The 26050-nt window shown below is 45.8% G+C and overlaps 1 protein-coding gene across 15 annotated transcripts in view; it reads right to left on the bottom strand.

Annotated features, from left to right (window-relative positions):
• Nucleotides 1–26050, bottom strand: part of LOC101166577 (nucleoporin SEH1) — a 44132-nt gene that overhangs the window by 4244 nt on the left and 13838 nt on the right. For 5 of the 15 annotated variants that reach the window (XM_078933328.1, XM_078933325.1, XM_023964031.2 and 2 more), the window contains 44 exons: nt 24977–25122; nt 24649–24713; nt 24340–24487; nt 21926–22041; nt 21715–21804; nt 21374–21523; nt 21132–21282; nt 19732–19910; nt 18661–18765; nt 16238–16508; nt 16011–16160; nt 15869–15933; nt 15240–15461; nt 15018–15144; nt 14868–14938; nt 14524–14793; nt 13414–14140; nt 13222–13339; nt 12955–13099; nt 12125–12773; nt 11718–11885; nt 11465–11613; nt 9756–9986; nt 9484–9609; nt 9136–9270; nt 8912–8975; nt 8687–8826; nt 8019–8111; nt 7789–7904; nt 7531–7701; nt 6884–6974; nt 5527–5706; nt 5195–5455; nt 5008–5129; nt 4759–4868; nt 4475–4613; nt 3746–3824; nt 3603–3675; nt 3403–3526; nt 3180–3285; nt 2109–2328; nt 1792–1868; nt 489–584; nt 168–287 (listed from right to left, as the gene is read on the bottom strand). In XM_078933328.1, coding sequence (XP_078789454.1) covers nt 168–287; nt 489–584; nt 1792–1868; nt 2109–2328; nt 3180–3285; nt 3403–3526; nt 3603–3675; nt 3746–3824; nt 4475–4613; nt 4759–4868; nt 5008–5129; nt 5195–5455; nt 5527–5706; nt 6884–6974; nt 7531–7701; nt 7789–7904; nt 8019–8111; nt 8687–8826; nt 8912–8975; nt 9136–9270; nt 9484–9609; nt 9756–9986; nt 11465–11613; nt 11718–11885; nt 12125–12773; nt 12955–13099; nt 13222–13339; nt 13414–14140; nt 14524–14793; nt 14868–14938; nt 15018–15144; nt 15240–15461; nt 15869–15933; nt 16011–16160; nt 16238–16508; nt 18661–18765; nt 19732–19910; nt 21132–21282; nt 21374–21523; nt 21715–21804; nt 21926–22041; nt 24340–24487; nt 24649–24713; nt 24977–25122 — 7156 coding nt within the window. Of the gene's footprint in view, nt 1–167; nt 288–488; nt 585–1791; nt 1869–2108; nt 2329–3179; nt 3286–3402; nt 3527–3602; nt 3676–3745; nt 3825–4474; nt 4614–4758; nt 4869–5007; nt 5130–5194; nt 5456–5526; nt 5707–6883; nt 6975–7530; nt 7702–7788; nt 7905–8018; nt 8112–8686; nt 8827–8911; nt 8976–9135; nt 9271–9483; nt 9610–9755; nt 9987–11464; nt 11614–11717; nt 11886–12124; nt 12774–12954; nt 13100–13221; nt 13340–13413; nt 14141–14523; nt 14794–14867; nt 14939–15017; nt 15145–15239; nt 15462–15868; nt 15934–16010; nt 16161–16237; nt 16509–18660; nt 18766–19731; nt 19911–21131; nt 21283–21373; nt 21524–21714; nt 21805–21925; nt 22042–24339; nt 24488–24648; nt 24714–24976; nt 25123–26050 lie in introns of those variants that run through there. The other 10 variants (XM_078933326.1, XM_078933332.1, XM_011484916.4 and 7 more) reach the window with 6 other exon arrangements.

Here is a 26050-nt window from a genome sequence, read left to right on the forward strand (position 1 = left end):
GTAAAGCAGAGTCTTATTTTTCTAAAGGGGCAGTCAGACGTTGTGGCTCCTACTGGGTCGTTGTCGGTGAGAAGCTGCCCAGAATGGCTCTTTATGGGTTGAAGGATGGAGACCCCTGTTCTAGCTTTGGTCTTCCCGTTCTCCCAGATTTTAACAAGGTTCCTCACCGTGCCAGAGAGCTGGAAGCGAATGGTGGTCTTCTGTTGAGGTTGGCACACAGGGTGGCACTCAAGGTCCCAGAACTGGACATAGTCCCCTTTGTCTCTGGGCAAGAAGGTCACAGGAATCTGGACAGGAACCGGTTGTCAAAAACGTTAGTCAGGTGTTTGTGAAAGCGGAATTATTCTAAAAATGTTAACCGTAGTATGGACCATCCTTACACAGTCACCTCTTCACTAAAGGGCTTTGCTGCCGCTGACGGCCTCTGAGCTCCATAAAGACATTCAACACAATGGGAACAGGACCCCACCAGTCATGTTTGTGTGTACCTGTGTTTTCTCGCGGGCTCCCAGCGTTCCTGACACTCGAGAACATCTAAACGCTGTGTAGGTGGCTCTGTACACATCTTCAGAGTCATCCACTCCCTGAGGAGACAAACAGGCTAGATGTCGTGACCCCAGCCTCATTGAAACTCTACAGGAAAACTGAACACAGTATTGTTCTTTTTAAAGGAGGATTCAAATTTTCTCTATCCGCTTTTCCAATCTGATCCATTCAGTAACATCGGATTCGACTCTGCAGAAGTAACAGGATTTATTTATGGATAATGTTTTACATTTAAACAGGATTTATTTATGGATAATGTTTTACATTTAACCAAGGTTCCAAAAAATTTTTTCTCATCTAAAAAGACAAAAAGATGATCTTTTTTAACAAACTGGGACTGAAGTCAGAACATTGAGGGCAGACCCTCAAAATGGGCGGTGTGGCTATGTGGGAAGACAGGTGCATTTGTTTAGACACACTGCCACCTTTGGTTAGTGCAGAAGGATCCTCCTTTTCCAGACTGGTCATAGAACCCGTATGTCCAGATACTGAGAGACGTGTGAACAGTCAGGGATGACCTGAGCCCTGCAGAAACTCAGGAAGTCGATTGATTCTGGTGACCATCAGGTTTACCGGAGCTTCATCAAAGAAACTCTTCAGATCACTCTGGGCTTCATTTCTGACCATAACCAGCAGACAGCTTCCAGTTCGACAGATAAACTGGTCATGGAGAATCAGCCAAGTGCAACATCTCATTCTAGAGGATAAGATGCAGCTTGCTGGAGTCTGTGTCATGAGAACTGGTAAGACTGGAGGAGTGAAGAATGTCTGCTATGGAGAGCAGATCCGGACACACACATCACACAACCAGAGATTGTGGGGATAGGAGCTATGAACTCTGGGAGCTGAGATGAACCTAGTCGTCAAAGTTCAGGAAGGTCAGGAGTCAAGTTGAAAATGCTAACATTTCTCAAGTTTAGGTGTCAAACTTAATTGCAAAGGGGGCTAAAATCCTAAACCTACTTTAAGTCACGGGTCAAACAGGTTAAATATTAATTAAACACACTAAAAGTAAAATTTTAAACCTTAACTTTTTGAACATAAATATGAATAAAAGCAGACAAGAAAATATTGCAGAATGACTAAACTTAAACCTTAAACCACTCAACACTGGTTGATGGTGCATTATGGGATCTGTAGTCTGGAAGTCGATCTGTACACACCAGGCCGGATGTGGCCCGCGGGCCTTGACTTTAACACGGGGGCTCGAGAAAGACAAAAGAGATGAAGGAAAAAAAACTGCACCTTAACATAGGGGGGGGCAAACGATGACAGGTACCACCTCACTTCCACATCTCTGTTCTGCACCTCCAGCTGGGTCTCTGAGGAAGAGGAAGGTTCAACCTTAAAACACTCAAATCTGGAACAGAAAACTGACTACTGGATCTGCTCCCCACCCCCACAATGTCACAAATGGAAGGAGGGTCTGTTTTTATGTCAGAGCAGACTTTTAAATCAGGTCTGAGGGCAGCAGCAGCTTCAGCAGGTGGACTTTGTCCAGAACCTCACGGATGGAGCTTTGCTGAACCCAAAAGCAGCAGCTTTCAGGTCGTCATTCCCACCTGTAGTTTCTCCAGTAAGAGTAGCAGGAAAGACCACCGTCTTGTTTGGGATTTCCACCAGAGCGGTGTGCGTCTGAGATGAGTGTGAGGTCAGCGTGGACTGCGTGCTAGGCGGGGCCACCGGGGTGGCGGACTGTGCGAGCAAAGCTGACAGAGTCTTATCTGCTGGAGTCACAGAAGCATCCAGAGCCAGGTCCTTCCGGATTTGCACCTTGATGAACTGTAGGAGAAGCAAAGAGAAACAGCCTCCAGGTTAACACCTGGAGGAAGAAGGATGTCTGCGCTCACACATGCAGCTGCAATGCAGATAGAGACTCGATGTTGTCTCCAAGCACCAAATATGGAGATCCTGCTGTTTGCAACCCACCACTGTTATCTAAACTGCAGTGTGATTGGTCAAAGATTAAAGGGGTGTCGTTGAGACATCCACTCTGGATCAGGCAGATTACTGGGGGGAAAGAAATCTGCAAAAAAGAGACAACGAAAGGTGGACCTTGATACAGCGTGGGGTCAAACTTGTGATTCTCTTTAGTTATTTTGCTGCAAGAGTGGTGGTGGTGGTGGGGGGGGGGGTGTTCCCCCATGAGAACATCAAAGCAGCACTCCAACAGAGCACTGAGAAGGTAAACAATCAGATCTATTTTCTGATGCTTGGGTCATTCAGTCCAGACTAAAACAGTCTCCTCTCAGCTCGTTTTCCTTCTTCAAGCTTGTATATTTCTGTTTGGCTCACACTAGGCATGTTCAAAGTGTGGCCCAGGAGTCAAATTGTTGTTCAAATTTGTCATAAAATCAATAATATGTGGCCCCCAGCACTTCAAAGTGGCCTTCAAAGATAATATGGAATTTACAGTAATTTTGATAAAAGTGGGTTTAGATATGGTTCCGTTTTATGCGAAGAAATGAAAAGTATCCCCTTGTAAAAAAGTGTTCATTAAATAGTTTATTTACTTTCACTAAAAAGGTTCAAAGGAAACAGGCCGATTGGTTGGCCCCAACACATTTTCACCTAACCAAATCCGGCCCTCTTTGCAAAAAGCCTGGACACCCCAGGCTCAAACTGTCACCCACCTTCTGCTGACCACCACTCCCCACATAGATCTGCCCGCTCCACGGCAGCAGGGCAGCTCTGGAGGCCAGCGAGGGGTTGGGGCTGATCAAAATCTGCAAGTGGCCCCTGCAAAAAGTCATACAGGTCTGTCAACACTGGGGGGGGGCACTCTGATGGGTCCAGTGTTCGCCTTTTATGCTGCTGCATGCATTTCATGTGCCTCTCTGCAAAGCAGACCCTTACTGCGGCTGGATGAGGCCGTGCTGAGGAGTGACGGTGAGGCAGTGAGCCGGCCAGGACAGGTCAAAGTTCAGCTCTCTGGAGGACTTGTTCTGGATCTGAACCTGCCGGGTTGATGGTGGTCCATCTGAAAACAAACCAAAAAACAGTAAACACAATAACTTTCCTTCAAGACGACATTCCAGAGCCTGGTTTCTGCTCACTGATAGTGGGGGCTGGCAGGATGAGATGTTGTGGGTGGATGGTCCAGGCGTCAGGCACCGGGGGCTCGGAAACCTGAAGGGGGAATAAATCCAAGCATGAGTCTCTTGCTATGCTGGACTGCCACCGCCAAAGTTTCTGGTACCTCAGGAGTAGAAACGGTCAGAGCCGGACCCTGGGGGCCCTTCACCGGCAGCACATCCAGAGACACATTTGACACGCCGCTGGAATTACAAGCACAGGACTCAAAGAGCTGCAGTTCAATATCACGGCTGGACCAGATCACACATTCATCCCTGTTAATGCTGGTGTGCACCGCACGATGAGGAGGCATCGGCAGAATCTTCAAGATTAGCTCCCGCCGCGAGATTTTCTGATGTCATTAAAAAATCGGGCAGCCATGGGGCTGAATCTGGACAATGTGTAAATGCCGGACGGCTGCCGTGCATATCAGGTGCCACCGGCTGCCCGGGGTATATAAATAGCGGCACACGTTATAATTTCTGAGACAACATGCCTCCCAAGACATCCGGTAAGGGCAGAACCTCCACTGATCGATGTCCAGAAAGTGTCTGATCACCGTTTAATTTAAACTTTTTCTCAAAACCCCTACGGGATGTGAAAACCAACCAACCAAATTTGCTAAAAAACTAGCATTCAAGTCGTTGCGTGGTGGCATTTTGGTTTATGACACCTAGGTTTAAGGTAGACAGGCTCCTCTCTGCCAGCTTTCACAGGAGTCCAGCTCTCTGCGAGTGGAAGACTTTACAACTGTGTCACATCCAAGAGGTTTTCCAGTTAGACTGCAGGCTCGCACAGGAATAGGCCTCCGTTTTGAGCACAGAACATTCTGGAGGTCTGTCCGGGACGTTACCTCTCCGCCCCGGAGCACAGTGTGGTGGGCGGCTGGTTGTCCTCTGCACAGCGTGGTCTTCCCAGCAGCGACACCGGCACCCTGCTCATGCTGCTGTAGAAGAGGTGGGCCTCGTTGGGCCGCTGAGGAAGGTCATACGCTGCACACAGGGGAGGAGTCAAACATACTAAAAAGGCACTTACCAAAGAGGAAACCACAACAAGACATGGATAAATAATTCTAATTAGTAAAAGATGAGAAGTTGATTCATTTGAAGAGACTGCAGCGAAATAAAGGAGACTTACTTTCTGAGACCGTCTCTTCTCCCAGGAAGGTTTCATTGAAGTTGATGTTTCTCAGCAGACTGTTGTCAGACAGGACTTTCCCTGCAGCTTCCAGCTGACTCTGAAGGGATCTAAACACAAACACATCTTTCGCTCATCAAACGTTTCATCTGGCAGGCTCAGAAGAGAGGAGCCAGATCATCTCAAGGGATGCATTCACTGCAGCACACATCACATCCATTCGAACCCAATGTGAACGTTGCATCTCACCGCCTGTACTGCTGCCTGGACACTTCATCTCCACAAAACAGACAGATTGTGGCCAGTGGGGTGTTGTCAGAGTGGGACAGCCTCTGCTCCCTCTGGGTGGACTTCATCAGAGCTGTGATTACCTGAAAACACCTGCACTTCAGCATCATAACACCTGGATCAGTGCTGGTGGGTTCCAGGCTCTCACCTCCTGCGTCCTCTCTTTCAGAATAAACTGTGAGGGCGCCAGGCTCAGGACAGTGGGCTCCATGGGCGTTCTGGTTGTTAGATCAGAGAAGGCCACAGCTTTGATGAAGGCCGCTCTGGAGCCGGTGTTCCTCACACTCAGACACACTTTGCTGACATGACCCGCCGCAACGTCTGTCAGCGTGGCCACGTAGCCGTCCGCCTGCTTCCTCTGCTCCTCCAGGATGATGTTGCTGGTGCCGCCGTAACCAGACAGTGGAATCTGACGAGCAAACAGGCTGATGACAAAAAGTAGCAAAAAGACCAAAGGACCATCATGGAGAAGCAGCTCACAGTGAATTTGACCCCGGGCTGAGAGGCCCGGACCCCCGACTGCTTGATCTCCAGCTTGGCCAGCATGCACGCCACTCTGGTGGGAGCAAAGAGCAGGTGGATGGTCACGTCTTCTCTGGGGTGGATGGACAGCTCTCCGTGTCGCGTGAGGCGCTCTTCAGGGCTGAACAGACTCTGGAGCTGAGAGACAAACGAGATGAACTTCACAGAAAATCTAAACTATACTACAAAAAGATTATAATATTTTCAAGAAAATTAACATCTGCGTCGTCTTCTTTTTCCTTTTGGCTTTTCCCTTCAGGGGTCGCCACAGTGTATCTGCATTTTATTCATTTCATTTTCTCTGACACTAAATCCATCTGAAGACAAAGAGAAACTTTCTAATCTGTGTTCAGCTGCAGCGTCTGGTCACCAGGACACGGACAGGACCGCCTTCGTGTCCCGGTTAGCACATCTAAAGGCAGCAGCCACACCGCCCTGCAGCGGCTTGTCTGCAGCACTTCAGTCCTCAAAGCAGACCTGGCAGGATCCTGCAGCAAGTGGGTCCTTGCGGGTCCTGCTTGCTCAATGATATTTTTTACTAAAAAATTCTTTGTTGACATAAATCTCAAGGGGGGGGGGGGGGGTCTTACAGTTAAATTAAATGCAGTTTTATGTAACAAGTAACCATACAAGAAATGCACTTAACTGAAAACATTCCTCACTAAAACAGTATATTGTTTGTGCTCATGCAGCAGCAGAGGTTTGATCAGTGTTACTTTTGTTTAAATCAATTTCGGTATGTCTCAAAAACCACCTCCACCAAGTGTAAAAACTTTTTTTCCAATAAATTTTTCTGAAATCGTGTTTCCATTTGGTGAATTCATCATCGCAAATCCAATTTGAGCAATTTTATAGTCAATGGAAACGCAGCTACAGTGGCTTTAGAAAACTTTGCCTTTCTTTTTGATAACATTGAATGAATATTTTACCTGAAGAATGTTCCAGTAGCACACTAAGAGACACTGTGGCATTAACTCAATGACCCATGGGAGATGTAGTGATTGATAATAAACAGGTGGCGCTGATGCTAAACAGACTAATGTCTCAGAGCTCTGGTGTTTTTACGCTATGGGATTCATGGAAAGCAAACTGCTGAGCTGAATGTTTTGGATGTGGAAATGCTCTACTTTGGTCGCTGGACCCAGCACCCAAACAACTGCTCCTCTGCTCCATTCTGTCGGCAGCATCTTCAGCTCATGTTGACACAGTCTTATCACACATTTCCACAGGAAGTGACTAGTTTAGTTAACTTAAAAAGCGCGAGCAGCGTGGATCTTTCCACTGACATTGATGAATCCAAACTCGGCATGCTCACCTGGAAGCAGTCCTGGTCCTGACCACGGATGAGCAGGCGCAGCTGCTGCGTGGCTTTTGGCGAGTTGTTCCTGAGCACCAGCTTCTGTTGGCTGAAAGCAAAGCCGTGAGGAACCAGGAGTGGAACATCACTTTGGAGAGCAGGTCCCACAGATCTGGATCAGGCCAAACAGGTTTTATTCTATGGATCCCATCTGAGGTGGGGTGCTGTGGCCCCTCCCATCATCCAGGCCCAACACAGAGAGAGACTTTGGCCAAATTACTTCCCTACCCCTTCAGCTTCTCTCTACCCCTACACTGATCCCTCCAAGCGATGTCTTCAAACCCTGACGTTACTACCACTCGGTGATGTCATCAATAGCTGTCAGTTTTACACTTTAAAAGTTTCTTCTCCACGCCACAGCACAATACAACACTAATCACGCTACCAACAGAGGGATACCCAGTCACTACGGCTCCTCCTTAAAAAAAACCACTATCGGACACCACTACACCTTCAAATGCCTCTACAGCTGGAGCAACAGGGGTAGGGGAAGAATTCAATTCACCCTGGATTTCTGTTAATACCCAACACAAACGTAAAGCCTGGAAACTGCTTTTTCTGGAACCAAGAGTCAGAGAAATCAAGGAAAAATAGAAGATGCATACACGGCTCGGCCCAGGGTGACCCCTCCCCAAGCCACAAACTGCTTATTGGAGAGGATTGGCGGGACGTTGGTGGTCAGCACAGCGGCGTGGGCGGGAGCAGAGGGGGTGACCTCTCCTTTCAGAGTTACCTCGTACTGGGGGCCTGACGGCAGGATCAGGACAGTGAGGAGCCTGTAAGAGACACGGTACATATGGGGGGAGGGGGTGTTAACATGTCCTTGATCTTTAACATCAAAAGCTCTTTCTCGTGCAGCTCACCCATCTCTATATTTCCAGCCGTGTTGTGCTTTGAAAGTCACAACAACGCTCTTCTCCTCCCCCACCCTCAGAGAGAGCTCGTCGGGCGTCACGGTAAAGCCATCCTCACCGGTCTGCTTCAGGAAAAACACAGGAGGGGGAGGAGGGGCAAACATATGACAGGAATCATGGGAAACGCAGCGGGCAGCAGAACGGCCTCAGAACAGAAAGGGACATAAAACCCGACATACCTTCAGTTTCAGCTGCACATCAATATTCCCAGCGTTCTTTAAAGGCAGCATCTGCTGCCTGCAGTCGCCCGCCGGAGCACACAGCCGCACAGTCTGACAGAAAGATGCAGAAAACGTCTGACAAAAACACACAACCCCAATAGCGAACAACTCAAAAGGTCAAGTTCCAGTTCTCATGAGGAACCTGGATTCTAGAGCCGTGTTTTTCCACCAAGAGACACTAGTGTAATATTGGAAGTCATTCCATTTCACTCAACAGCTGTAAAAAACATTTTCCATCACCAGGACATCTGCTCTGTGTTCATTCACACAGGTAGAAACGTGAACGATCGGAAGAGACTTTTTTCTTTGACTTTATTTGTTTTTTATTTAAAAACACTTTGATTATAATGTTTTCAGTTTATACAGACTCTACTATTTTATTGCTTTTACATTTTCGGCTGTGATGTTGATAAAAAAGTTGACCTGAGCTCAAAAGGACGATATGTGACTGAACGTCTGCTGACAGCATGGGAATGACTAAAAGTGGAGACTTCAATTTTCCCCAACCTATTAGATCAATAAATTGGGCTTGGACGATTTAGGTTTTGAGCTGATTAATCCCAAATGTCTTTTCACAGGAGAAAAAAACAACTCTAGTCTGAGAGAAATCGTCAGAGCTCAGCTACCTGTAAACCTTTTGGAGCGTGTACCCTTGCAGTTCCAGATCTGGCCTGAAGGGGGATGCTTCTGATCACTTGACTGGGTCCAGGAGAGTCAACCTCGATGTCCACACGGGCACAGTACTCCTGGGCCGGCCCAAGATCCCCTCAAAAGTGAAAGAAAAAACAAGTTCTGCGTTTAATGAGTGAGTTTTGATGAGATTCAGGAGGGTTTCTGTTGAGGACCATTACCTGAAGACGACGTATATTTCTGAGGCGAGTTGAAATGAACCCAAACCATGAAACTGTCGAGATTCTGAAACAAATTATAAATCAAACGTTTTACAGCTGAAGAAATGAACTACAACCAATGTTGGAGCATGTCTGTCCTGGAATGATCCTCAGATCAGGAACTTTCCCCCTTTTCCACCCCAGAGTGGATGGCTAAACTTTTCCAGTGGGTTTAGAGCCCTAACCTCTCTGTAGCTGGCGTGCATCACATGGTTCATCACTGAGGGAGCGGGCAGCGAGGTGGTGGGGCCGGGGGCCGGCTCGGACGACGTGGTCAATGGGTGTTTGGAGAAGCTGAAGCATCGCCACGCTGTGGCATTCTGGTAATTGCAGAATGAAAGAGCATACTGATGGTAAACCAGAATCCGTTGGAGATCTGACAAACCAAAACCAAAACTGAACCAAAGACTCGAACCTCCTGACTGAAAGGGGGTCAAAGGAGATGGCATTTATGCAGAACATCAGCCCAATGTTTGGCTGCAGGTTATTCCGCTGTGACCCAAACTGATGTCAGAGGAAAAAACTGAACTCACCGCGCTTATGACCAGACGGATGGGTACCGTGGCCCGAGTTCTGTTGAGCAACCGCAGAGGCAGAGACTTGGCGCTGCCTCCTGGCAGGTCTCCAAAGTCCAAACTGCCAGTGTTACTCGTTTCAACCTGAGGATTTAGAAAATATTGAAAACGCCCACCTTAAAGACCCACTCACTTTCTCCATTATGGAACCATAAGAAGTGTCATCTTCTGACACTTCTCTAACGTCTAACCTGTTCTTTCATCAGCCCATCATTACCATAGAAACCTACCTCAATCACGGGGTTCTCTGCTTCGGCCACAAGCAACACACTCTGGGCAAAGATGTTTGCTCGCGCGGCCAGCTCCACGTCAGCAGAAACAGGCCAGGAGCAAACCCGGAGCACACTCTGGTAGACACCAGCTCGAGGTGGGATGAACAGCACCTTCTGCTCCTCTGTGGTCTTTGGGGCAATAATAGTCTTGTTCTTCACCATCAACCACTGGTACGGCAGGCTGTCCACCTGCAGATGTTTGAGAGAATGAAGAACTTCTTCCTAACTGATGTTTCCAGGTGTGACAGCTGAGCAACATCTGCACACAGATTAATGAGCTGAATTTCAACCCTCATCTTGAGCTCCCAGGTTCCAATTTAACAAGGAAGACTGAAACCATGCAGTTCCTCAACTGAGCCACAGAGGCTGGTTTCAGCAATTTATCTGCCTATTACGTGACCGTAGACACAAATTTGGTTTTGTAGCCCCCCCTCCCCTCATCAAAATGCCTTTTGTGACATTTCTCACTGATCCCCTTTAGAATTAGAGATGTTGTGGCAACACCTAGAAAAAAATAGGGTTGTAATGATTTATCTTAACAACAATTTCATTCATAGAATTTGTAGTTGACGATCTGATTCATAGTGGATATTTGTTCACTTTGAATTATCCAAATTCACTGAATGGATCCATGTCATCTTTATCCAAAACTTCAACCAGTGTGACTCAGAGAGAAATTCCTGCTACTGAACAGTGCAGGTGAACTTTTCCAGATTCTTGGAATTTCTTCAAGATAATAAAGAGTAAATAAAAAAGTGTCCAAACAAGTAAACAAGAATGAATGTCAAATCCATTCACATTTGAGTTTCCTAAAGTTCAGTCCACCGTTGTTTTTCCACATCCAAAGAATCCAAAGAGAACATTCTTAGAACATTCTAGCACACTGGATGGTCACATGACTTTGGTAAATTCAAAATGTTTCCACACATTGGACTGGAATGATGGTTGATCAGTTTTTGCTGATGTCATCATGTGCGTTCTCCTCTGTGATCCACTTTATATTTTTGATAATCTTTTTTTTTCTTTTTTTTTTTACAGTTTTTACAGTATAGTAAAAAAAAACAAACTACTGTACGTTAATCCAAATGGTATTTTCCAATATTGATTATAGATTGATTTCGTTTTGAAAGGATTTTTTATTATATAGGTCGATTCAAAACTATACCTGTCCAGAGTGGACTCCGTCTTTGCTCACGAGGGGCCAGCATGGGCTCAGGTAGCCCGTGACCCCAAAAAGGGACAAAACGGGTTTAGATAATGGACGGATAAGTTGATTCGATTATCAGCGTGCCTCAAACAGTTTGATCTGGTTGGATTCATAGGAATAAAAATCGATTCTTTGATCAAGTCGATTTTATCATTACACCCCTCATAAATAACAGTATTTCTTTGAGATGCTGCAAATCTTTGTTTACAGAATGATGAATCAGCAGATTCATGCCGATTGTGTAATCAGCTGAGAAAAGCTGCTTTACACCAATGTGCAACACATCACTAACGTAAAGTGTTGCACATCGATGCAAAGCCGCTTTTCTCTGACAGGATCTGTAATCAGAGCTACAAACGTCTGAGAATCAGAACTAAAGCTCCAGTGTTAAAGGCTTAAGGAGCTAAACCATCATATTGATGCCGAGGTCTTTCGGCACCACGTGATGCCTCTTCCTGACCTTCTGTCCATCGATGGCCAGGCTCGACACAGTGATGGACACCTGCTGCCATCTCTCTGAGGGGTTGAAGAGGCTGAGGGAGGTTTGTGCGGCGATGCCCACACAGCAGGCGTAAGGGAAGCGAAGCTCCTCTGGAACCACCACTTGACCTGAGGACGGCGGTAGGACGAGTGGAAAACTTTAGCCAACAAACAGGTCTCAGCCGTGACTGAGTCAGACTTTGGCTGCAATGGTGAAGAACACAAAGATCTACCTCTCAACTCCTCAAGGCTACTTTCTGCGGGAAGCTCTCTCCTGAACTGACTGCACGGTTTTCCCATCATTCCCAGTTCCTGCTGCCCCCCAGTGCCGGCAGGACCAGCAGTAGCATGAATGGTAGATAGGTGAGGAGCACCTCTGAGGCCATCACTGTTCTGAATGCCTAAAAAAGGAGGAGAAAGACTCATTTACAGAATGTCCAACAGCTAATGTAACAGTAGAATCCAGGGATGCAGGTTCTCCCATAACTGCTGATTCTAACTCAACAGATTCCGTTTCTGGCTCAACAGAAACTGTAAAGCACTTCACACTGTTTAAAATCCTCGAGTTTCTTTTTTGTTGCTACATTAACAAAAGCAGGTGAGTTTTTTTTAGGGACGTTAAAAACGGAAAAAATTGCACCTGTAGAAGGAATGCTGTAGAGAGGGTTTCCTGCCGGGCCCACAGGAAAAGCACCAGGTCCAGCTCTTAAAAAGTGCTGAGACAGCTGGGAGCTTAAGAGGGAGCGTCCAGAGAGAAGAGACTGAAGATCTGCTTTGTGGGAATGCTCAACCATCCCAGGAAACTGGGGCTTGAAGCTGGGAATGGGCACATAATGCAGGCCTTCTGCAGTATAGGAAGGAGGTAAACCCAGTGCATCAGCGCACGCCAACGCCGGCACGGACGCTGGCCACTGCTGGAAGCTCAGAGGAGCTCCAGAGCTGCTGCTCTGCTGAACGTTCAGATTGCTGCAGTAGCCTGAGTCCACCTTAGTGAGCTGCCCGGCGTTGGAGTCTGGGGGGTGCTTGTGGCTCCTGCAGCCCGTGGAGCTGTCGGCAGCACGGCGGCAGCTGCACTCGCTCTGGCTGCGGGTGCAGCTCAGAACGGAGGCAGAACGGGGGGGCTCTGCACCTCTGTGCTGCTGTGCAGGTAGGGGGTCCAGACTTTTGGAATGCTGCGGCTGGATGTTGTCGACGCCAGGGGGGTTCAGGTCGGGGTGCGTTTCAGGCTCCAAAGGAGGAGTGGGGCTGGACCTGACGATGGTGGTACTCAGCGCCATGGTGGAGTTATTCTGTGGAACAAACCAGACATTTTCAAAGGACTTTTATCAGGAAGTGAACTTAAATCTAATTTTGTTCTTTAAAACAAGCCTGCATCTGCACTTCTCAACTAGAAAATAATTTTAAAAACAGGCAGGAGGTCAAGCTTTGATCAGCTCCATGTGAAAGAGTCGGATGCTCCTGCCCTCATACCTTCTTCTCTGGAGTTGGTTCAGCTGTGCTGTCATTCACTGAGATGTATGTGAGCCTGCTGAGGCTGGGACTGGAGCAGACAGACTGGGGAGACAGGTCAGGCTGTCTCTCTGCAGGACCTCTTTTGGCTGGAGGAGAAGTCATGCTGGGAAGAGGAAGTGTTAAATCATGAGCTAAAAAACATCTACTTCTGGCGATGCATTCCAGCCCAATCCTGGTTTAGAAATGTGACTGCCTGAGATGAGCAGAAAAGATGCAGGACTTCACCTGTCAGCATTGGGAATGGAGGTCTGACTGGGGGAGGAGTGGGTGAGAGGAGAGGTGGATGGTCTGAAGTTACACTGAGATTCCTCCACTCTCTGCTCAGAAAAGCCTTTGGCCAGTTCTTAAAGAGAAAAGTCAGATGTTAACAAAAAGTTCCACGCCACATATTCAGTCAGGCTTCTGCGCGTTACTCACCAGCTGGAGGCTTTTGTGCAGAGCAGCTTCCATGTTCCTCCGCAGAGGTTTGTGGGACCGCCGCAGCAGCAAGACTGGCTGCATGTTTCTCCTCTGGTGAATCCCTGGATCTACCTGGAATCTGCTGGGTCGAGCAAGGAGAACCTTGAGGAAGAGAATGGCCCGGCTCTCCTTTCTTCCAGTTTGGGTGAGATTCAGGCAAACTTGTTTCCCTCTGATGTGGGCTTTCTGAAAATGTCCTTTTAGGGCTTTTGTTTTCAGATTCTAAGGTTCCCGCTGGCGTTAGGTCAGCGGAGCCACAAGTCCATAGGTCTGCAGGATAACCCAGTTTGGATGGAGAGTGTCTGAGAGAAGCCAGAGGTCCAACGCTTCTTTTGGGGTCCCCCCTGTTTGCTGATGGCAGTTCATCAGACAGTAGCACTGAAGAGGGTCTGGAGCTGGCATCTGCCCTCTTCTTCCTGTCTGCAGGTTTAGCATTTGAAAGTGTCTGTTGGCTCCCGCTGTGCTGTTTGGTGGGACGTCCTACCAGAAGGTTCTTCTGGGAGCTGCTCAGACACTGGGACCACACACTCGGGTCCAAAGTGGTCTGTGCATCAGAGGAATCGCTGCTGGCAGAAACATTCGTGTTCTTCAGATATTTCTCTATGTCAAATTCAGTCAAGTCTCCAACACAGATGCTCCCCTGCAGAGTCTCCATGAAGGCTCTCTGATCTGCCTCAGACAGGATCTGTGAGGAAGGCAGAGAATACCATCAAGTTTTAGGACTTTTCCAACATCCTACTAGAGAATCCATGATTGCAGTCTTTCCTTTGAAGGACATCACTTCATTGTGGTGAGAATACAGAATGAAACTAACCAAAATTAAATCAGAGTTAACAAAGTTACCCTTGCCATATTTGTTGAAACTTTGATTGTTTTTTTTAAATGGACAGACCACCTTATAATCCAGCTTGTGAATGAATTCTGGGTTTTCTGTAGTACACGGTGCTTAAAAATCTATTAAATTCTTTTGGTACAACTTTGAACTATGAAGCCCCACTTTTTGCAGTGTTGGAGCATTAGCTCCTGTCTTTGAACCAACAACATGGCAAACAACGCTAAGAGTCTCACATGCTGAGCTGCAGAGCAGTCCTCTGAGCTGCTGCCAGCAGACACCGGTAGACGTTTCGTCCTGCTCCTCTTGGACAGATCCAGGATCATAGCGGCCAGCTGGGATGGGTCAGTGCTTATGGATGCATTGGTGATTGCTGAGGCGATGGTGCTGATGCTAAGCATTTGCAGACTGCCCTCATTTCCAGGGGAGGCACAGCTTTGGTTGCCCGGACTTGGTACAGCACCTGATCCCCGCCCGTCTTCAGCTAATGCAGGTGTGACCTCATGCTGCATGAAAAAAAACAGGTAGACTGAAGATCTCTGTCACAAATTTTTGATTAGCTTAAGGACAGGGACCGTACCTCAGCAGGTTCTGCTGCTTCCTGCAGTGAGATCCTTTCTTTGTGGGCATTGAGGGTGTTGTCCAGCTCATCTTTATCAAATGAATCACACGCTTAATCTTTTGAACTGAATATCAGGAGGCATTTTGACTGGTTTCTGTCCAAACAGACCTGGGTTGAGGGTTCTATCTTCGTCGTCACTGTGAGGCGAGCCGCCTGCGGACCGCAGCTCAGAGGGCGAAATCAGCGCAAACGGTTCCCTCTTCTCTGGAGATGTAATGATGTAGCCAAACGACGGCTGGAAGAACAGATGACACTTAGCAAACAAACACTCCTTTCTCCTTGTGCAGGCTAGGCCAGCAGGATCAGGTTTTATTACAAACATTCACCGACCCGTTTCACATTATCCACATCATCACTGCCCAGACAGCCCATAGCTTCAGAGCGCTGGCCAAAAAACTGTCCCAAAGACAGCCGAAGGTAGCTTTCATCCGTCTGCTGGAAGTCTGAGGAGACCTGAGACGCCCTCATGTGGATGTGGCTGGTGGGGGGAATCCTCCAGGAGGAGTCGCCATGAAAGGTGCTGTTGCTGCCGGCAGCTCCAATCTGCTCCTCCTGAGAAACAAGACACCTTCAAACCGAGAAGCAGCCAAACCGTCTCGGTACGGAATGTCTTTTTTACAGTCGTCATGCAGGAAGCTCACTTTTATTGATCAAAAAAGAACCTTTGATCCTGTGACTTGAATAAAGTTCGTCACGATGGGCTAAATAAAGCATCAGTTCAGAGAGAAAGTTCACCTCTTACCGCTTGCTTTGTCCAGATGATGAAGCAAAAGTTTGTTTTAAAGAAGCCAGCGCAGTGATATGAACATTTAAGCTATGTGACCGGAACTTCTTTTTTAGGTGTGCATTATTGCTGTGGATTATCACTTTTTAATCCACATCCAGCAGCCAATCAGTATTCAACTGCACCATGGTATGACTGATGGCTGAAGCCGTCAACTTAAAGCTTTTGTCCATACCTGCATAAACTGATGCTCCTTCTCAAACTCTTCTTCATCCTTCCCTATCTTCTCCAGAGCGGCGCCTACACCACAACAAAGAAAAGTGTCACCGTTTTTTCACAGTACATGTGACACATGGATTCAGCCATTCAGTCCTTACTGGCAGGTAGGAAGTCTTCAGACTGAAACAGATCCGAGTTCTCCAACATCTCCCCATCAGCTTCCTTCTTCAAACAGGAGTAATATGCCAGATCTGTGACCCACTGGCCCTCTTCATTCTGGTAAACGATGTCATGAGTGGCATTGGCTCCTAAAGAGAGTCAAGTTTAGTGGTCAGTTCCAAATTGTAGAGCTGCTCATGCAAACTGAAGCAGGTATGTGACAGACCCTGCTGAAACTCCAGCTCCAGGTCGTCTGGGCAATGACTCCAACATTCATCGGACTCCTCCTGATCCTCTATGAAACTCTGGGAGAAATATTTAGGCTCCAGGGAAGTGGAAGGCGGGGCACCATCGTCCTCACTCGTACCATCAGAGGCTGTAGCAGAGGTTTCCACAGTGACACCACGTGCCCCCCCCCTCGAGCCTAAGGAGGGCCTGGCACCATCAGGCTCATCAACCCCCTCATCTTCAAAGTCACCGTGATCAGGGGTCAGAACCTAAGTTCAACAGCAAAAGCCTCATCAGCACAGATGTTAAAATAATTGTCCTTCAGAAAAGAAATACTTTATGTTAGTCAGCCAAACACCCCCCCTGAGTGACCCCTTTCTTGGTGTATTCCGAACATGAAATACCTGCTGTCCCAAAAAGCCAGAGTCCCATAGACTTTTATAGAGAAATAAACAGCTGTCAGTCATTCTATTGGTCAGAATAACTATTCTTGGACTACTACTTTTTTAAAATGTTCTAGATAATCCTCATTATTTGAATATTTGTCGTGTAATGCAAGATCTTCAATTTATAAAATGTCCAATCAGATGCCTTAATTAAAATAGGTGGCCTCACATCCAGTTTTCGAAGCGTGTGTCAGATAAGGACGTGGACGTCCAATTACCTCACTCCTGACTAGAGAGTGGCTGCCACAGAAACATTGACTCAGACCAACTTGGACCAATGACTGCTTACTGACGTCGTCTAGTTCCAACATGTCGACGTTTGGATTGCAAAAAATAGGGCAACTGAATTGTCTTCATTTGGTTGGAGCAGGAAGTAAACCCCTTTCTATGGATGACATCACACTCGGTCCAGTTCTCTGATACAGTCAATGGTATCATGTTTGCCCCACCTCCACTAAACTGTAAGGAGGGAAGGAGTAGGCCTGGGCGAAAAAAACCATTGAATGAATTATTTCAAATTTTTTGTTACGGGCTATTTAAAAAATAACTAAATCAAGTTTTTGTGTCATGGCCCTTTTTTAGCTCCCCAGAGCTTCCGTATCGTTAGTTACACATGGCGGTATGGCAACCGACAAACAACAACATCATAGCACACACGAAACAGCAAGCGACAGCATGGCTACCAGTGAGAGCGGGAGGTTTGTTCCCAAGAAAGGAATAAAATCATTCGTTGTTTGGAACTGGTGTGGGTTTACTGCCACAGACGTGGAGAAAGAGAGCCCACCCTGCAACATTTGCCTAAAGCCCATCACAGTCAAAGGCTCTCACTCGCTCTAGCGTGGCACGCGCTCAGTCCTCTTTACACACGCAGCGCCCCGACACACACACAGTCATTCTACAACGCCTAGTTAGTTCATTATTTAGATAGTTAGTTGTTACTGTTATTTGTTAATAAAAAATACTGCAATTTAATTTCTACTTGTACCGGTATTCATTTGCGGACACGGGGGGGGGGGGGGGGGGGTTGGGGTTTACCGCGACTCCTGCTGCTTCAGCATCTTTTCAGTGGAGAAGACGGGGTTTCTTAATTTAATTAAAACCTTAGACCCCAGATATGAGCTGTATTGCTAATCCTTTAGAAAATGGTGCTACTTTCAAGGTGAATGTTTGTCTCCCTTTAGTCTAGACTACAAAGTGTGACTTAAAACACAGCTGGGACTTTAAGTGAGTAAGTGAGACAAGTGAAAACAAGTGTAGATTAACAAAATAGGACAAAAACAAGACAAAAATTATATAAAACAAGAAAAATTAAAACAAAATTATACAAACAACACAAGTCCAAAAGGGAGTGAGAAGAAGAAAAAATGTATACGCAACTTTGATTCCAAGAGTGTGTTCATTTATTTATTTTTCATCCCAGAAATGGGGGTTACATTTGTCTTGCATTTGATTAAATCAAAGCTATTTGCTTTAAGTGGTCTGCTGTTTGTACGGGGGGGGGGGGGGGGGGGGGGGGGGAATCGGGAAAAAAAAAAAGAATCTGAAATCGAATAAAAAAAATTAAATCTGAGATATAGCCCTAGGAAGGAGGTACTGAAGGCCCAAGCTACTGTGCAGCATGCCATCTGGTGGAAACAATTTCAAGTTAAGCCAGGTGGAGCCAGTGCAAATGGAAATGCACCAAATCAGGCCAGAAAACTCCCTACCATAATCCTCCCTCCACCAAACTTTAAATCTGGCACAATGCAGTCAGAATGGTACAGTTCTCCAGGAAACAAACCCAAACTTCACCATCAGCTCCTGTTGTTCCCAAATGTTCTAACGGGTTAGAACCCTAGTGACTGTGGAACAGTCTGTGTGGAACCTTCAGGAGTGGATTGTAGCACAGAAACAGGCTGGAGTTCAGTCAGATGCTGAGAAAGCTTTTTTCACAGATGTTTGGGAAGGTAGCCACTGCAGATGCAGGTGAACTCACCAGCGCCTCCTGTTGGTCTGCCCCGCTTACACTGACAGACCGTCTCTCTGAGCCCCCAGATGAGCTTGCCTCACCAGTTCCCACAGGGCCCACGCGGTCACCCATCTGCAAAACACACAAGCAGCCAGATCTGTAAATGACACAATTACCCCGTAGAACCAGAGTGGATGCATTTGAGCGGCAGTCTGACAAAAACCCGCTTCATCCTACTGCAGAGTGCAGACATCCTGACTGCTGAACCACTTCCAAACATAGTTTGTCCAGGAACACACAGGAACCTGGGCAGCATTGATGTTGTGTGTGTGGATGGGCTGTTGAGTTTCAAAACCAGATGAATTATTTTCCTTTTCTTGTTGTATTTCAGGGCACAGCTGGAGCCCAACACTGGAGTATAATTTACAATAGTCTGGGTTTTTTGTTAGTTCAGTTTAAAAAAGTAAAATCTGCATTGGATGTCTGCATGTGTCCAGCTGCTCGTCTTCTGCAGACAAAACCAGTCCTGCAGATCTGAGAACTGCTTTGAGGGCTTTAAAGTACCATCACCATTGTTGTCACATGTGCCTCCTAATTCTCATTGGTACAACTAGTATAAACATGAAGTTGCACCATGCAGTTGCACCATGCACCCAGCTGTATAAGGTATTTAAATAAATAAATAAAAACCCATTTCTGCAACTGCACCCTGTCAGAAGATCTCACGTTCATCACTAAAATAAGAACAAAGCACAGTACTAAGCCACTTCATAAAAATAATCATGACAACATTAAAACCCAGGAAGTGAACCACAGCCCTGTTTTCTGATACCCGTGTGTTCCACGGCTTAAAGACTCCCATGGAAACTTGACAGCGTTGAGACTCTCAGACATCCTTACGAAGAGAACCTGCAGTTTCCAGGCTGTGAGAACAATTAAGAAACTCCATTGTTGTCTTTAAATAACCTTTGACAAAAACACATGAAAACCACCAAAAATTTCAACAGAAATGTTCACAGAAAAAGTGAATCGTTTGCGTTTATTGGTTAAGCGTTTTGAACCTGAACAAGTCTCGGATCAAGAAAAGGTCCATCTTACCTGTGCATGTCGGTTCAGAACAGCATTCTCATCTCCACCAGCGGGACCGCCGCCCACAATACCCAAACCCCGAAAGGCATCGTAGGTGGTCTGCACACCACTGAGCGGGACGGTGGACACTCCACCATCATTTCCGCTTTCCTCACTACCACTGCTGCCGTCTCCACCTCCTCCATTCCCTTGTGAGGTAAGAAAAAAGTGCTTTTATTTTGAAATGGAAACATGGCAGAGTGGGTAATTATATTGTTGCCTTTAGGGCAATTTGTGCCTCGATGCCAATCCCCACAACATGTGGCAGCCGTGAAGCATGATGCAACTAAAAAGAAACCAAGTCATTCCTGAACCGAAAGCATTCAATGAAGATAACTTCAGCATATCCACAGCTGAATGGACAATTACACAACATTATTCCACTTCAGACCTGCTGTCTACATCAGTGGTCCTCACCTTTTTCAGACCACAGATCAGTTTAATGTCATAACATTTTCAGGCTGAAGTGATCCTCTGATTTTCTTTCCTTTCAGTTTTCATTAACTTTTGAGGGTAAAGTTTATCTTCATCCTCTAAAATATCTGCAGCTGCTTTAAACTTTATTTGTTCACTAGACCTCATGTAGAAACCATTAGAATGTATCTAGATTTTCCTTTAACCTATAAATGTCACAGTAGAAGATGAAAGGAAAAAAAATTATCAGACGCTGCGCAACATATATACAGAAAAACGGAGTTCACTAAAACTGATATTTTCTTAATATGATAATAAACATATTTTAAACAACTTAATAAGCAGCATCCTCATAACCTTAGACAGCTGGTCGCTGAATATTCCACATTATTTTTATGGTCTGTGGGAAAATTAAATCCATATTTGGAGTAAATGCTTTGGGTTTTTGTCTGTTAAGCTTTTATAACTGAGCGTGTCGCCTGCCACACATTTGTCAAGAGTTCTTTGAATTACCATCATTTCTCAACAGTTTGCTCTATTTTAAAAATTCCAACAGTTTCTCAAAGCTGAGATTAAATTCAGATTTCTTTCATTTCGACGTCGAATGCTCGTCTTCTGTATCATTTCTGCCAAATCCAACTTTCCAAATAGGTTTGTTTTTCTCTGAACTTTTCTAGTTTGGGGGTCTCAGTTTAGTGGCCGCTGCAGCCGCGGCAAAAGAGCGACTTCACACGCATCAACAATGAGTTGCATGTGGTGAAGAATTCAGTACTTTTCCAAAATAAAACTTCTTTCACAATCAGATTATAAATAAAACAGAAAAAATGTAGGTCGTGTTTTTTTTTCCCTCTGCGGCCCAGTACCAATTATCCCGAGGACCGGTACCGGCCTGCAGCCTGAGGATTGGGGACCACCGGTCTACAAGGCAAAAACGAAGGCGTGACCAGATGATGCACCTGTCATGGGGGGGTTGATGACCTGACCTTCAGCAGATCTTCTGTGCTCAATGGCAGACAGGGACGGAGCAGCGCGTCCAGAGGAAGCCTCCTCATCAGAGCTGCCTCCTTCCAGACCCGGCCTGAAACTCGGACGGTGACTTTCTCCGACCTGATGAGAAAACGCAGAAAGCTGTTGCTCAGCCCATCCAGCTGATCCAGCCACCTCCACTGACCATACGACAGGAAAAAAAAAACCTAACCAGCTGTCGGGATGTGCTGGGAAGCAGCCGGGCCCTGGAGGAACTACCGCTCCTTCTAGCAGATTCCAGCTCATCATCAGTGTCTTCATCGCTTGCTGGACAGGAGTCCATACCTGTAGCAGCCAGGCGCACGTTGGGCATCTGGAAGTCCTGCAGACGGAAACACAGAAGAAACATCAAAGCTGATTCATTTCAGTGACTTGAACCAAACAACGAAAAGGAAAATAAATACAACAGCAAAGATGGGTACCGGTAGAAACCCCAAACCTTCTGGTCACCAGACTGACCAGCATCCTCCTCCACAGAGGAGGAGACCCAGCAGGAATCAGAAAAGCACTAACTTGATCGTGACCGTCAACAAACGGATGTCTGTATTGTTCTCCCTCCACAGAGCTGGAATCAGATTCATCTGCGGCAGCACCAACGCCTCCCTGTGGACCACAGCAACACATCACTATGAACAACAACGATGATGATGATGACGGCTGCAAGAAATCAGCTTCTTCGTAAGAAAGTGTCGTCTGCTTTGATAATAGACAGAGGGAGGCTCACAGCAACAGGGATCTCCTGACCCTCCACTCTGCCTCTCTGCATGGAAAGAGGAATCAGTTGATTGAAGTAAACCTCCAGCTCGTCTTCAGGCAGGTTGTTCAGGTCGACATCATCATCTGGTGTCCAAAAACATAAAACTCCATTACAGACTGAGCTCTTTAGATCAGTGGTCCCAACCTTTATTAGGCATAGACCCGTTTAATGCCAGATATTTTCATAGAAGTTAGCGTCTGATTGCTTTCTAGCTTCTAGTTTCCTTTCATTTTGAGGGGACAAATTGAGACAAGAGCTATTTTCCAAATTGAAATGGTCCTTCTTGGACACCAGTGTAGGAATGTCAGCAGATAATTTACAGAGACCGGAGATTCAATTGGTTCTGTAAAAGGTGTTTTTGATTTGTGTAAATTCATTCAAGTTCAAATTACTGTGGGGATTTTTTTCAGAGAATGTCTTTTTACTTCATTTGTTTATTTGTTTATTTTACAGGGAAAGTGGACATTAAAAGCATTGCTGCAATGGGCCAGAATGAGCCCGAAGGCTATGGAGTTAAAAATGATCAACCTGAAAACCCCAAAACATCCTTTTCGTCATTTTAGCACCGAGTCAACTCAACTCCGGCTCAGATTAGTCTTCAGGACAAAAACATTCATCACAGAGAAGCATTTTTCTGTTTTTGAGTCGAGCTATGTTTTGTTATTTGTTCAATCTTCCTCTGTAAAATATCTGCACAGAGTTTAAACTTTTTTTGTTTACTAGATTTTATTTTTAAATGTAGATTTTCCCTCAACTTCCCCCTTAACCCTCAAAGTGGAAGCTAAACTTCACATGCCAACTTCAGCCTTGTCTGACCTTTAGGTGTGGTGGATAAAAACAACAAAATCAAATGACCAAACTGTCCTAAAAACCTGATTTTTTATATAACATGAATCCAGTGTGTTTGTAACTTATTTTGCAGCATTCTTATACCATTAGAGCTTGTTGCCAGATTTTGTTGCAATAAATCCAGATTTTGTGTAAAGACTCCTGGTTTTGTCTGTAAATGCAGTTTTTCAGATCTCGGTTTCTTCTCTGACTCTTTTCTATGCAAAGAAACTTTTCAAGGATGTTTGTTTTTGTTACCTTTGCTAGTTTGGAGGTTTCAATGTAGCGATCAGAGCTTTAAGAAGATAAGTGATTTAAGGCATGTGACCGAGGAGAACGACTTGACAAAAACACACTCGAGTGTCACCATCTGCAGTTATATGGACAAAAGTAATCGGAATAAACGCCTGATCAGAATAAAAATGCGTCATGGAAACACGCCGTTTGAGATAGGTGGGTTATGCCGATTGTTGATCCTATCATGATGGATGAAAACAATTTATTCCAATTGTGAGTCATTGCTGAGCTGGCTTTTATGTCATGCATAGACGGTGTGGCGCTCCAGAGGAGTCTGTGAAGCGCCAACAGGACCGGCCGTCTGCTTCACCCGAGCGAAGTATGTCTCTAAGCAGAGCAGCTGGACTCGTAGCTTCGCGTTTGCAGCAAGCGGGGGGTGCATTGTTACTGTGGACGCTTCGAACCACAGTCTGTCAGGAGAACTGTGTCTCAGAGCAGAGGAGCGGCTTTGGGACGGTGTGTGAGCTGGTGGTGATTGAGAAACCGTGAAAACAACCACGTCAGTTTGCGGCATTGCCCGATGGATTTTAAGTACATCCAAAGATAAATGTTGGCACGTATTAGCCTAATCCTAACTCCTCTTCTGGGTCCGTGCAGCCAAGAATAAAGCACTGACCGCACATATAAGAAAATTGGGAGCGAACGATTCTATAATAAAGAAAATGATAAAAGCCTGTTATGTATATCATCTGGACCTATGCTGCAGCTTTGTACGTTTACAACAGAACTCAACATTTCTTCTTCTATGGCTGTTTCCAGTATTTTAGACAGTTCTGCACTTGCCAAAATGATTTATGCCAATCGAAAGTGTGGCGTATGTAAACGTTTGTTATAATCGGATAAGGTTTTCTGGGACCACGTAGACCACATGTGTCAAACTCAAACGTGGGCCAAATGTGGCCCGCCATGTCTTTTTATGTGGCCCACGAGAGCATAAAGGTTTTTATTTCTTAGAATAAAAAATAAAAATTGGTGTGTATTTATTCATATCTACGGGTAATCGGACTTGAAATATCGGATTGGGCAACTGGTAGTTTTACAAAATAAATCTTCCTTTAGAATTGGATGAAAACTAAAAGAGAAATTATGTAATTTTCTCTTTCTTTGTGGCCCGTTACAGAGTGATCCACGAACTGGTACCGGTCCACAACTAAGGGGTTTGGGGACCGCTGCTCTAGAACATCAGGATTTAAAAGGTGCATAGAACAAAAAAACAAGAAAAATAGCAGAAAACTGGTAATTGAAGAGAGTTCTACCTGTTTCATTGCTGCTTAAGCTGTCCACAGACATGAGCTTTTCATTAGCAAGGAAGCTGGAGTTACTGCTGAAACAGTCACTGTCGACCCCTTCACTCTGCACAGGGTCAACCGCCATCGTGGCAGCCGGCCCACCAAAAGAGGGACGCTTGAAAAATATGTCAAAACAGAGAAACAACATGTGTGCAAAGCTATTTCAGGGAGTCATGCTACAAAAAGCACAAGCAGCTAATACAACAACAACAACAACAAAAAACAAGCTAAACAGACAGCTGTGCCAGTGCTGAGAGGAATGATGAGCGCTCTCACCTTTGTGTCTGCCCCATCCTTCTGTCCAAACTGGGTCATTGTCAGAAGCCCTGTGGACAAATCTGCTGGCCAAGGCCAGGAAACAGTTTTCTTACTTCCAACAGACAATAATACTTATGTGCACTTCTAAAAGTAGAGAGTCAGAAGGACAGCTGAGTCCCAGTGAATAAGACCTGCTGCTGGTCAGGACCAGCACTCTCTACTGTCTGCAGTAATGCAGCTCACCACATTACCAACAGAACTCCTACTTCTCCAGAAAAAAACAACCAAAGCAACACAACTGTTTGTCTGACGGAGGAAGAGCCGACACGACTAACGGAGCTCGGACCTGTTCGGAGTTCTGTAGGCCATCCACACTCGCCACCAGCCTGCACGGCTCCGAGGCCCAGCGTGGAGCGTTTGGTCTCATCCAGACTGACCTTCAGCAGCACATCTGAGAGGCGGTGAGCAGCAATGAAATCTGCAGCTGTGTCCCTGTGAAGCAGGCAGGAGGGAGAGCCTGAAGACAACACATTGTAGCATGAAGACGTCTGCTTTCAAGACTTGTGCATGTTTGATGCTTTTAGCAGAGCTGCAGTTTCTCTGCTGCCACAAGCCTCTGAGCAAACAGCGACCAGGACATGACTGACATCGGGTAATGGAGGTTATGGTGACGTCATTTTCACTCCATAACACCGTCAGCTGTTGGTGCCGCCTGTGCCATCCATCATCAGAGCATGGATGACACAAAGTCCTAATCATGACTGTACACCACATGTGAGGGGCTGCATGAATTTCTCCTTGTGACATTAATCAAATTCTATTCTATTCCATTTAAATTGACGACTGAAAGCAAAGAGCGAGAGAAACATACAAAACGGCCGCTGTTATAAATAAACATTTTTAATTTGGTAACAGTTTTAGCGTTGCAGAGGTAGGGCGGTCGACCTCTGATTGGAAGACTGCAGATCAGATTCCCTAATCACCCGGCCACGTGTTGAAGTGTCCTTGGGCAAGACACTGAACCCCACATTGGTCTTGGCGGTTAGTGCCGGTGTTGGGCAGCAGAGCTGCCAGCAGTGTGTGAATGGAACAGTGTCTGTAAGAATGGACGACTGCACTTTAATGGAGGTAGAAAAACACGAGATAAGTGTACACTTTGTTTATTTTTTTATTCTTACTTTAACTTTTTATACCACTGGAAAGAAAAATTGCACTGTAATTTCGTTGTACATGTACAATAGCAATAAAGATATTTCTATTTCTACACCATTTACCATTTTTGGTTAATCGTTTTTAATCAAGTTTTAAATTAAAAAATTTATTTTTCACATTTTAAGTTTAGAATAAGTACTTTTGATCTTAAAACCATTTTCAAATGTGCAATTTCTTTTCCTCAAATTCACAACATCTATTCCTTACA

This window comes from Oryzias latipes, chromosome 16 (assembly GCF_053564925.1).
Source record: "Oryzias latipes strain Hd-rR chromosome 16, Olatipes_Hd-rR_3.1".
Taxonomy (NCBI): Eukaryota; Metazoa; Chordata; class Actinopteri; order Beloniformes; family Adrianichthyidae; genus Oryzias; species Oryzias latipes.